The sequence below is a fragment of the Ceratotherium simum genome, chromosome 7 (genome assembly GCF_057802395.1).
Source record: "Ceratotherium simum simum isolate JZ-2026a chromosome 7, ASM5780239v1, whole genome shotgun sequence".
Taxonomy (NCBI): Eukaryota; Metazoa; Chordata; class Mammalia; order Perissodactyla; family Rhinocerotidae; genus Ceratotherium; species Ceratotherium simum.
In genome coordinates, this window is record NC_141906.1 from 21,957,518 (window position 1) to 21,970,944 (window position 13,427).

The 13,427-nt window shown below is 37.5% G+C and overlaps 1 protein-coding gene and 1 pseudogene across 1 annotated transcript; one reads left to right on the forward strand and one right to left on the reverse strand.

The window, feature by feature from the left end:
* Positions 1-1,222: 1,222 nt before the first annotated feature.
* Positions 1,223-2,210, reverse strand: LOC101393489 (olfactory receptor 5P76). The gene has a single exon (XM_004418639.2). It carries the CDS (start codon positions 2,165-2,167, stop codon positions 1,223-1,225), a length of 945 nt encoding a protein of 314 aa, XP_004418696.2. The 5' UTR covers positions 2,168-2,210.
* Positions 2,211-9,682: 7,472 nt separating this feature from the next.
* LOC101393249 (olfactory receptor 10T2-like) lies at positions 9,683-10,665 on the forward strand (annotated as a pseudogene).
* Positions 10,666-13,427: the final 2,762 nt, after the last annotated feature.

Below are 13,427 nucleotides of genomic sequence, written 5' to 3' on the forward strand. Positions count from 1 at the left end.
AATTTCTCTCAGGTTTCTGAGTCAATAAATTGATTGAACGATGGTGCCTTTTGCAGGGATACAGAACATTGGAGGAAGCAAGCTGGTGGTGGAAGGAGATCATTAGTTTTCAGCAATTCATGTTTGAGTTTTGTTAGACAAAAATATTTTTGCCTAAAATGCTAAATAGAGGACACAGGATGAGAAATACATGTGGTAGTCATCAGGATATAGAAGTAAATTAAGGGCCGGCCCCGTGGCTTGGTGGTTAAGTGAGCGCGCTCCACTGCTGGCGACCCGAGTTCGGATCCCGGGCTCGCACCGGCGCGCTGCTTCTCCAGCCATGCTGAGGCCGCGTCCCACATACAGCAACTAGAAGGATGTGCAGCTATGACACACAACTATCTACTGGGGCTTTGGGGGGAAAAAAATAAATAAATAAAATCTTTAAAAAAAAAAAAAAGAAGTAAATTAAGCTTCACAGAGGAAACACCGTCCAGTTCCCTCAAGCTTTCTTTACGGGGTCTGTGAGTCTGACCATGAACAAGTCACTCCAAGAGTCTGTTCCACCCAGTCCCTGATGAGTTCAGGAACACTGCTCTTTCCCAGAGGGAGGTCACCTGTCTTGTCATGACAGAAGACGTCACAGGTTGGTCAGGGGCATCCCATCCTGTTCTTTCATGGGGTCTCCTATAACTAGGCTGGAGCCAGAGACCGGGAACACAGGGCAGCATTTATGGGTCCAAAAAGCCCATCGTCAGCACATAACCTTCCTGCAAGGAGAACGTCTGCAGTAATGTTATTGTCTGGTTCCACTCGTTCACGTCCCCTCAGAATGTACTCAGTCATAACTGTAAATATGATGCTCATTTCAGAATAAGCTGTAGTTAAAATGAATGTAGTCGTAAAGGCTTGGAGGTACACTAACCTTAACTTATGGCAGAGAACTACTTTTGAAAAGATATGAATAAAATTTCAAAAGGATTTTCATCAGATTAAGTATTTTTTCATGTTAACCAATTTGTGTGAATAATTATAAATTTAATTTAATTTTATTAAAGGTAACTCACTGTAGGCCTCTGACAAAGTTTGATATCAGAAAATTCACTCCCTACCTTTACTAAAAATCTCCACATTGACTAATGACATGGACCCTTATATTTCTGCCACAGATACTCTTTTTCCTTTTATTATTATGTTTATGGTATGTTATTATATCAAGCACTATAAAATAACGGATTGTTTAAGAAAATGTTTTTCTAGAAAGCTCTCTCTTCAGAGCCCCCTTAATCTCATTGTTCCTGAGGCTGTAGATGAGGGGGTTCAACATGGGAATCACCACCAGGTAGAACACGGACACTACCTTGTTCTGATCAGCAGAGTAGCTAGACTTAGGCACCACATAAATGTATGTGATGGTCCCATAGAACAGAGTGACCACTGTCAGGTGTGAGGTGCAGGTGGAAAAGGCCTTCTGGCGCCCCTCAATGGAGCGCATCTTCAGGATGGTGATGAGGATGTAGATGTAGGAGACGGCTATGACAAACACAGTGACTACAGTGACAGAGCCAGCGGTAAATGAGGGGACAACTGCGGGGATACTGATATCAGAACAGGAGAGTTCAACTAACGGAGCAAAATCACAAAAAAAATGATTGACTCGATTTGGTCCACAGAAGAGTAAAGAATAGAAGCAAATAGTAAAAGAGCAAGCATTGAGAAAACCACCAACATAAGCCACCATGAGTAACAGGACACAGACTTGTGTGGACATTTTGGTGGAATAAAGCAGTGGGCTGCAGATTGCAACAAAGCGATCATATGCCATGACAGCCAGAAGGAAGAACTCAGCTGTCCCAAAGAAAACAACTGAACCCAGCTGGGTGGCACATCCAAAATAGGAGATGGTATTCCTCTCCACCAGGAAGTTTACAAGCATATTGGGTGTGACGGAAGATGAATAACCTATGTCAGCAAAAGCCAAGTGGCTCAGAAAAAAATACATAGGATGACGGAGCTGAGAAGAGATTCTGATAAGAATGATTGTGCTGAGATTGCCAGATATTGTCACCATGTAGATACACAGGATGATCATGAAGAGGATGACTCTAAGGATCGGGTCATCAGTTAAGCCCAATAAAACGAACCCTGTCACTTCAGTGTGGTTCCCATCCCGCAGGGCATCCATGACACAACGTAGCTGCTACACAAATGAACCTGTGATGAAACATTATATTAAAGAAGTGGTAAATTTGATGGTTTCATTTTCATTAATACTCATAGATGTTATTATGAACAAATAATTCAAGCTAAGTTTGGACTTTGTTTTACTTCAGAGTCCAGGGTTTGTATATTGATGTGTAATTAGTCTTCTACATTTTAAAAATTATTTTTAGCAGAAACACTAGAAAACCTACTTCAAATAATGTATATCTTTTTTCTTTTCTTTTTTTGTGAGGAAGATCAGCCCTGAGCTAAAATCCATGCTAATCCTCCTCTTTTTGCTGAGGAAGACTGGCTCTGAGCTAACATCTATTGCCAATCCTCCTCCTTTTTTTCCCCCAAAGGCCCAGTAGCTAGTTGTGTGTCATAGTTGCACATCTTTCTAGTTGCTGTATGTGGGACGCGGCCTCAGCATGGCCGTAGAAACGGTGCGTAGGTGCGTGCCCAGGATCCGAACCCGGGCCGCCAGTAGCGGAGCGCGTGCACTTAACCCCTAAGCCTTGGGGCCAGCCCTATCTTTTTTCTTTATGTTATATATTTATAAAATGTTCTTAAATTGGCTTTAAATGTAAACATTGAAAAATATAAGCATATGAGAATAACAAAATAGAATGGGAATGGTAAGCATAACAAAAAAGAAAAAACATATAAATACAGGATTATGTAATGGAGACGAGTAATAGCTAACATTTATTGAATGCTCACTAAATTACAGACACAAGGTTAAGAGTTTTATATATATTGTTTTATTTTAATGTCCATGAAATAATATTGAGTGCTTTTATTTTATTTATAGATGAAGAAACTGACTTTGACAATGTTAAGTAATTTATCTAAATTTACATAGCAAGTGGTGGAATCAAGATGTGAATCCAAGGCAGTTTGAATCCAGTCCATTTCTTTAGGAACTATGTTATAAATGAAATGAAATTTTACTTATGATAAAGTCGAGACTCTAGAAATGGGTGGATAGTAAATTACCCTTTCTACTTTCTGACAGCTAATGTGTAAAAGAAGCGCCTAGTTAATCACAAAGTTCACAATTTCTATCAGTATAACAAGACCATTTTTTAAACAGATAAATACAATTTTCTTCACAGGACAAAGAAGAAATAGAAAGAAATTTCAAATTAAGGTTATGAATGAAGTCACCTATTGAAAATTTATTACAGATTTTTAATATTTACAATTAAAATATTGTTTTGTCAAGTAGTTTGAAATATCCATCTAATTACTATACAAAACATTAGATCATTAATATCTAAGACATAATTAAAGTAAATTTATTCAAATAAATCAAATCATTTACTAAAGTAACAATGTTTTCTAATTGGAGTATTACAGAATGAAATAATATTAGTTTTAACATAACATACAGCTGAATAAAGTTCCAGCCTAAAAAATTAAGTTTACCCAGGTTCACCCAGCGAGTGGCCAGGTTGAACCTCATCTCCAAGTTTTCTGACTTTATATTCTTGACTTTGTCCAAAGTGTCCGGTTGGTGGCCTGTAAGCTAAAGCATTCAGAACAATAAACAAGGCAGCCTTTCCACAAGATATTTACCAACAGTAAGTCCCCAAAGCATCTCAAAGCTACTGAACTTATTAACATTATGGCTGAGTGCCAAGTTTAGTGTGGAAAGATCATATGTGTTTCTAGTCTTAAGGGTGAAAAAATGAGGATCCTGGCGTCTGGAATTATGCTGGTTTATGCATACTAAATAGACTGTAGAAAATGGCTAATTCAGCTAGGGTTACTTGCTAGCTGGCGCTGGATCACATCTGCCTTGTTTCTCATCTACGGCTGTTAGTACAGGTACAACTGTAGAGAATAAAGTGTTCTCAAACGGTAAATGAAAATCAATACATCAGATTAACTCACAAAAGCCAAAATCTTACCTCTTGAAATAAGAATTCGTTCATCTTACAGAATTAATCCAAAGTCATTGTTATATAGTGTCCATGCTATCTTATTATTGTTTGCCTTTGGGTATAAATCTCTGAAGATTCTAGAGATTCACTTGTGAATTCAAAATCACCAGGGATCATTATCACATTCTCAAGTGAATATTGAGCGTTCACTTCACACAAACATAAGTAATCTTTAAGAGTTCTATCAATTCTCAAATTATCATTTTTTTCTTTCTATCTAACAGTTGATACACTTTCATTTGATAATTATTGCAGTATAATATAAAATATTATCTCATAGTTAAATATTTGTTCTAAATTTACTTTGATATTTCTTGTTAAGGAATACTAAACTTCAAACATAAAATGGTAACCTTAACTTCAGTCATTCTACATGTGTTCATTTTACAAGTGTTTCATGTGATATATGTAAGGCAGTCCATTAGGTGCCTTGGGGAAAGGGGAGGAATGCCATGTAAAGTTGAATTTTAAATAACACGTTTATTTAAGACATATATATTTTTTTAGCAAAAAGTATAAAATAAATATCTTTAAAGTTGTATAGATAGAGAACTGTGAAGTAAAAAGAGGTTCGGATGACTTCCACATCAGTCTACATGCCTCAAAGGGATGCTTATTGGATAGTGGCTTATTTGATTAGAGAGATGATGGTAGAAACAGCTATCTTCAAACTGAAGACTCAATCTAACTCTTTTGCTAATTCTAATTATAGAGAGTCCTTTCTCAACCTCCTGATGCACCCCTGGATGGATTGTGCACTAATAATACCAACCAACTTTTATTAGACCTTACTCATTCCCAGGCACTCCACTTAACACTCTACTTACATTTTTTTCTCTTTTAATCTTAGCAATAATCTGCTGAGCTAAGTATTCTGATTGTCCTAATTTTATAGAAGAGAGAACTGAGGCTTACTTCAAGATACTTGTCCAAATGTGCTCAACTGGTTGAATTAAATCCAGGTTTAAAATTCACGTGAGAGTCAATGCTAGAATGTGTACTCCTCAATACTGTTGTCATCTAGTCAACTTCAAAGTGATGACTACTGGTTCCCAACTAGTCCCTGATTTACAGTGTCCTCTCCCCATCTTCAGCACTCTGCCTAATTCCCTAAAACTGACTAGACCTACAGTCTGGCCCTGAGCAACAAGCCGGTACTCAGAATCCTAACTTTCTCTCATATGCTCACCAATAACCAACCCCTGTTGATCTCACCTCCTAAATTCCTATCAAATGTATCCATTTCTCTCCATCTCAACATAGCCGTGCTACCTGATTTTCCTATATGCACAATTGGTCTTCCACACAACAGCCAGATTGAGTTATTTATTTAAAAATTTTAATATTATTCCTTTTTAATGCTATCATATAATTACATGCACTTAGTCAAAATGGCCCCTACAGAAAACAATGGTCCTTTGCCCCATCCTTTACAAATCCGAAGTCCAACTCCCCACAGGGAACCACTTTTGACTCTTTCAGGATTGAGATACCTCAGTGTCTATAAGTATAGTGATTTACTAAAGAAAAATTGGAATTTCTCTCTGTGTTCCTGCTAGTTTAACTATTTATTTAATTTGAACATAATTGATACAAGGAGAAAACCAGCGATCTTTCTAAGTCTGAAACGATCATTACAGATATTATTTGCTGTATTTATTATAACAAAGTCAGAACAGAATGATCAATGAGTTAAATATCAAAAAAGAGAATAAATTTTAATTTAATATTTTATTGCAAAGATAAAATAAAAATTAATCATTTCTCACAGCAAGCAAGCAATAGAATGTGGTGGTATCAAGTCTGAAAGTTATATAACAATAAGCAGGTAGAGTTAAAGTGGAATCTCACAGGTAAAGTTATTGCTAATAGACATCAATTTTATTCCGGTGAAGTAGAGAATAAATGTAAATCTTACCCCCAAAAAACAATGTTTCAGTTTCTTTAACTAATGATCATATGTATTTTTCCCAACATTATTCATATCTATATAACAAAATATAATGGTTAGCTCAGTTCATCGTCATCTTAGTCTATGTCACTTAAAAATTCAGTTTCTTTTTTTTTTTTTTTATAATTTTATTTATTTGTTTCTTGTTCCCCAAAGCCCCAGTAGATAGTTGTATGTCGTAGTTGCACATCCTTCTAGTTGCTGTATGTGGGACGCGGCCTCAGCATGGCCAGAAAAGCGGTGTGTCGTTGCGCGCCCGGGATCCGAACCCGGGCCGCCAGAAGCGGAGCGCGCGCACTTAACCACTACGCCACGGGGCCGGCCCCAAAATTCAGTTTCTTAGTCTTTCAAGTTTCCAGCTATTATTATAAGTCCTCTGGTTATAACTCTAATTTTAATCAAAGCTAAATTAAATAACTTGGAATTTAAAATGTTTATTTCTACAGCTTATACCATTTTTTATTGATTCCAGAATTTTTATATATTTATCTATTGACATTCTGCACACTTCCGCCATTCACATAAATTCATACAGACACACACGTATCTTCCATTCTTTCCATCCTTTCAATATAATTATATTTGATTTTATATTTTGTTAAACTTTGAAACTTGATGTAAAACACATTTCACATTTAATTATTTTACTTTATAGAAAATATCTATGACTCCCTACTTTATGAGGATAAAGATATCTATACACTTACACTTCTCTTCAGCTCATTTCCCAAAATTGGCTTCCCTATTTCAGTCACCTGTACCTTGACACTGTGTTCTGTAATTAGAATTTTTATAAATTCTATATATTGACTACAAAATATTAAATAAGTGTTTATAGTATTATGACTATATAAATAATATTCACTGCAGAATCAGGACTTTTCCTGAAATTACACCCTTATTTGCTTTCCTCCCTTTCCCTGTCCTGCTTCCCTGACTCCCTCACCACTTTCTCCTGGCAGCACCTCCTGAATAAATCACTGTAAAACTCTTCTCAGGATCTGTTTCTAGGGAAACTAATCTAAGATAATATTGATAAAGAACACCAAGTCAGGACTTGTTCAGTGTGGTCTCACCCACCCCACTCTCCAAAAAAGAGAAAAACTATAACTGGTCCAAGAATATTTAACTAATTATGCAATTTAAGGACATATTAGGGCATGTGTCTAGAGGAGTGGTGAAACGATTTCTAGAGTGGACTTATTTATAGAGTGAATTGTTGGAGTGGCATTGTCCCTTCCCTCACCTTGGGGTGAGGTGGTATGGGTTTGGGGTTGTACCACACACTTTTGATACCTACATCATATACTCTTGCCTCAATTATGATTTTAAGGGCATGTACGGGTGATTATAACTCACGTTGTCGGTTTCCTGCTTCCAGAGATAACCACTAACATCTCCATTTAACGTCCCAGTCCTTCTCTGAAGCCTAAGACCTTCTGGGAAGTCACTAGCAGCCTGATCAGTCCACATCTCTGATGTGGGGAGTAGTTAAAACCTTAGGGTAACCCCCAAATAATGAGGCTGGAATTCAGTGTATAAACATCCTTCCTCCTTCTTCAATTTAAAAATTCTGGAAGGCAGTCTCTGGGCTTCTCACATGTCCCGATGGAATCAAGCCAATGTTGCTACAGCAGTGACCTTGTATTGGCTTTTCCTCCTTGCCTGTCTCACCCTCCCTGTTTCCTCTCTCCTGCTTCCTTGGATCACCTCCCAAATAAAGTACATGAAGCCAAACCCTTGTCTCAGGCTTTGCCGTCCAGGAAACTCAAACTAAGATGAAAATGCCCCATCCGCAATCACAAGACAATTAAGGAGGTATCTGAGAATCATGCAGAGTTTGGCATGTAAGCCCTGGAATGTGAGGAAATGACGTCTGACTCATGCCTGGAAAACACTAACTTTGAGGAAATGGCTGGATCTCTGGTTAAGTACAGCCTTTGCTATTGCTTACCTTTTGTCCCTTCTCCACTCTACCAGTGAAGGAGCCGGTGGCAGCCTGGGGAGTAGAGGGAGGGAAGTAGAAATGTGAGGAATTGCCAGAGACACTGACCACACACTCCTCCACTCTCCTCGTAATGCAAGCTTCTGAGTTTGAGATAGACACAGAATGGCAGTGGGAGGGTTTGGTGGTAAGAAGGTGAAACCTTAAACGGGAACAATCACAGAAAACCAAAAATAATGCCTAAATAGTGTGCAAAACACCCACGTAGTACTGCATAACTGAAAAATCCACCATGCCGGCAATTGTATTAGGCATTTCCCTTTGGCGAGCATAAGCCTCACAGGTTTTCACATTGGATCCCAAGAGACAGCTCAGGCAGATGAGCCATCCTACCTGAGAAATCTCATGACCATAATTGGGACAAATATATTTTATAACTGTCAGATATAGTTTCAGGGTTCCTGCAAGCATTGTTTCCAGTTATAAGAATCACAGCCCTCAGGGAAGAATATATTTCATATATTGCCCTCCCAGTCTAGATGCATTTTACAATGAAAGAATAATTTTTGATATAAGCAATATTGCATGTAACACAGCTGACATTCCATTTTTTTTTTTCAGGACTTAGGGGAAATAGAAAGTTCAAAAAGATCAATTCTGTCTAGAGAAGTCAAAGGATTTTGTTAACCTTTTACCGTAAAGAGGACGCTACAAGTCATCTGGCACGCAAAGGCCATGCAGTCTCTATATAGAATTCTAAACAAATGCACTGCTTAGGATTCCTTACTATTTTTCTTTCCCTTCACCTTTAGCAGTGACTGAACTTTATAAATATAATGACCAGAAAAACCATTCTAGAATGAGATAATATCTTCAAGATCATTTTGCTTCTAAATTAGTACATTGTATTATATTTGGCCTTTGGAAAAGAAGTTCAATGAAAAGTACTTAAGAACTTAAAAATTATTGATATGTCTTAAGAACTATTGTGTTAAGAACTAATGATATTGTATATCTCAAGCTTCACTTATTACCATAGATAGGAACCCAAGAGAGTTACATGTTAAATTCATTTCTCTGGTCTAGTCATTGTCACAGTTATCACCCTTGGAGCCACTGCATTGTGGGGGGCACTGATGGAGATAATGTTGCATTGAAAGAAATGTCAAAGTTGTTTTGGAAATTTTCACTGATTACAGTTTATTAAGCACTTCTGAGTACCAAGGTATCATTAGATCACAAAAAGCATTTGAAAAATGTGGTATCACAAAATCCAGTGGGTCAGAACAAACCAATCTTATTCATATTTTCCCTCTTACATGCAGATCCTGATTGGAAAAGAGAGAGATAAAGAGTGCTTTTGTCAGTAGAATACAAGAGGATATTTGGGCCGTCTCTACGTCTTTTATACAGATTATCATACTAGAATCGTTCTCCTCATCACTCAGACTCATGACCTTAACTTCATTCAGATATATCTAGCTTCCCTTTTTCAGGCTCTCATCAACAGCTACCTTATACTATCCAAGGGGCCAGGATTAAACCCAGGTGACCTCAGTGCAACAAGAGCTTTTTACAATGTTCTCAGAGTCTTAACCTCAAGCATCTCTGCACCTATGGAAGAAACTTTCTGAGCACATCAGGAGGGTAGGCAATCATACCACAATGAGAACACTCATTCTTGTGGGGATTTTCCAGTATCCCAGACGTGCAGAGTCTCCTCTTTGTAGTGATTTTCTTCTCCCACGTGACCATCCTAGTTGCAAATGTGTCCATAATGGTGGCCATCAAGCTCAGTCACAACCTTCACACCCCTATGTACTTTTTCCTGTGTGGCCTGTCCTTTTCAGAAACTTGTACCACTATGGTAATCCTCCCCCCACCATGTTAGTGGACTTGCTATCAGAGAGTAAGACCATTTCTCTTTCTGAGTGTGTCACACAGATGTTTATCTTCTTAGGCTTAGGAGGTAATAACTGCTTCACCATGGCTGCCAAGTCCTATGACATTTACACTTCCATTCACAACCCACCGCATTATGCCATCCAGATGACCTGTAAGATCTGCTTTCATGTCATGGCAACCTCTTGGTGGTTGGGTTCCTGGTTTCCCCGTGCATCATCATCACTGTATTCAACTTGTCTTTCTGTGACTCCAACACCATCCAGCACATCTTCTGTGACATCTCGCCTGTGGTCTCCCTTGCTTGTGATTACACTTTGTAGCATGAAATGGCTATTTTTGTGCTCTCTGCCTTTGTGTTGGTGGCCAGCTTTATTTTAATTATGATTTCCTATGTCTTCATTGGGTCCATAGTTGTGAAGATGCCTTCTGCAAAGGGGAAGTATAAGGCCTTCTCAACTTGCTCCTCTCACCTCACTGTAGTGTGCATCCACTATGGATTTGCTTGTTTTGTTTATTTGACGCCCAAGGATAGTGACTCATTCCCTGAAGATATGCTGATGACTGTGACATATACTGTACTGACACCTCTGCTTAATCCCACCATTTACAGTCTAAGAAACAAAGAAATGCAGATAGCCCTAAGGAAAGTACTAGGCAATGTATGTAGGTTTATCCCTCAGATGGTAAATAAAAGAGCCCTGAACACTTTAAAAATTTCAGAGCACTGTTAAATAAAAGTGGAGTACTTCCAATAAAAATCGTCACTTTGTGTACAAAGCAATTAAAGTGTGTTCTAATTGCCTAATATGCCCTGGTCTCACTCCTTTCCTACTGTAAAACCAGATGTAGTTTTAAAATATTTTAAAATTAAACAAAAGAAAATGCTTAAAAATGTTATTAGACATGTGTGTATGCATATATGTTGTAAATGTATCAAAAAATGTTTGGAACATTGTATTTTCATAATTTTGGTTGCCTTTAGAGTGGGAAGAAAATTACACTAAAAAGGAAAAGAACAAAGAATGAAAGAGAGAGGGAGAGAGAGAGACTGAGAAAGAAGGAGAGAGAGACGAGAAGAAAGAGGAAGATCACTAACTTACTTAATCAAAAAAGGAGAAAGTGGGCCGGCCCGGTGGCATAACGGTTAAGTTCGTGCGCACCGCTTTGGCAGCCTGGGGTTTGCAGGTTCAGATCCTGTGTGCGAACCTACACACCATTCATCAAGCGATGCTGTGGTGGCGTCCCATATATAAAATAGAGGAAGATGGCCACAGATGTTAGTTCAGGGCTAATCTTTCTCAGCAAAGAAAGGAAGATTGGCAACGGATATTAGCTCATGGCCAATTTCCCTCACCAAAAATAAAAAAAGAGAGAGAGAGAGAAAGCACAAACACACAAATTTAGAGTTGAAATGAGTGAAAGACCACAATACAGAAAAATTTCAAAGAATTTTAAGAAAATACCTTGCTCAACTCCATTAAAAGAAATATGAAAACAAGATGGGAATGGATGAATTTCTGGAAAAATAAACTGATGAAAGTTACTGGAAAAGAAATGGGCATTTTTAACATACCAAATTCCAAGAATAATGTAAAAAAGTCTGTCAAAGAGCTATTTTTCCCATTCCCCAACAAAGGAGTAGGTTTCATAATTAACTTCTTCAAGTCCTCAAAAAGCAAACAAATCAAATGCTATTTGAGTTAGAGTACAGATAAAGGTAAATAGCTTCTAATTTATGAAAACCACGGAGGTGGAAAGTGCTATATACAACTGAATCTAATTGAGGCCATTATGTGAGGTTCTCATGTGGATTGTGGAAGATAGTAGATGCTATAAGGAGGTCTAGTCATTTTGAGGTCACATTGTCTAATGGTATATCCACATGGTGAGAAATCTTGCAATTACCAACACTGTGGCAGGACTGAGGGACTAAGATGGGAAAAAGGATCAAGAGGCCAGTGTCAAAGTCTTTAATAAATGAGGAAAAGAAAGTGGGCTGTTAGTAAAGGACTCCGAGGGCAACAGTATAATGTTTCATAGCTGGATAATATTGGTGTCAATGAGTGAATTGTTTTGTCATGAAGATTGCAAATAAATGATTTAAGAATATGGGAAGGAGCTAGGAGAATGTCAGCATTGTGTGCTGGTGCCTATAAAATAGGGCAGTGAGCAACTTCTTTTCAGTAGAGCTGAGAAGCAAATATGCCCTTCTTAGACAACCAGGTTTGGTTAAGATGAAGAGGTAAGAGAATGTACTCTGTGAAAAGTTGATGGGTGCAATAGAGAGAAGATTCCAGAATGAAAGCAAAATATATTAGGAGAAACCCCACAAAGAAAGAACAAAAGGGAGGAAGCACAGAGTTGTGCTGAAGTACAGGTGAGGAGAGCTCCCAAAGGGCTTGCAACTGGGATTCAAATCACAGCTACATTGATTATAGGCGGTGTCAGAATCTATCGGGTCTCCAGGTCTCATTCTTTATTCAATATTGAATTAAAATTTGACTAGATGTTTTATGACCAGCCATTTCACAAACTTCACCATTCCATTTTCAAAAATGTTCTGTGATTAGTGTGCAAGTCTGTACCTCCTCATATAATTATCTTAAACTTTTTCACATCATTAATTAAGTCTTAATTTTGACCAAATGGGATTCATCCCTGGGATGCAAGTTTGGTTTAATGTATGCAAATCAGCTAATGTGATATACCGCATTAACAGAACAAAAGATAAAAACCACATGATCCTGTCAATAGTTGTGGTATATATACACAATGGAATATTATTCTGCCATAAAAAATAAGAAAATCTTGCCATTTGTGACAAATGGATGTACCTGGAGATATTACGCTAAGTGAAACAAGTCAGACATAGAAAGAAAAATACTGCGTGATCTCAATTATATGTGGAATTTAAGCAAGTCAAATTCATAGAAGCAGAGAGTAAAATGGTAGTTACCAGGGTTGGGGAGGTAGGGGAAACGAGGAGATGTTGGTCAAAGGGTACAAAGTTTCAGTTACGTAGGATAAAAAAGTTCTAGAGATCTAATATACAGCATGATAACTGTAGTTAATAATGCTGTATTTTATACTGGAAATTTGCTAAGAGAGTATATTTCAGGCATTCTCATCACACCAAAAAAAGGTAACTATGTGAGAAGATGGATATGTTAATTAGCTGGACTGTACTAATCATTTTACTATATATGTACGTCAGAACATCATGTTGTACACTTTTAATATATACAATTTTTATTAAAAAATATACTAAAATTTTTATAAAGATTAAAGAAAACGTGGCAACTAGCACTTTATTCATACCATTTGAATGGAAACCATTGTAATTTTTAAGAAACATTTCTTGGACTATTGTGAACTTCTTGAAAGAAAGGCACATGACATATTCAACTTTGTTTCCTCAGTTCGTAATCTAGTGCTGGGAGTAAAGGTGACGCTAAATAAATATTCATTGAATTAGAGTTAATGTTTAACCAAC

Bases quoted from the DNA above. Each gene is read 5' to 3' on its own strand.
- LOC101393489 (XM_004418639.2), bottom strand. From the start codon at position 2,167: ATGGATGCCCTGCGGGATGGGAACCACACTGAAGTGACAGGGTTCGTT.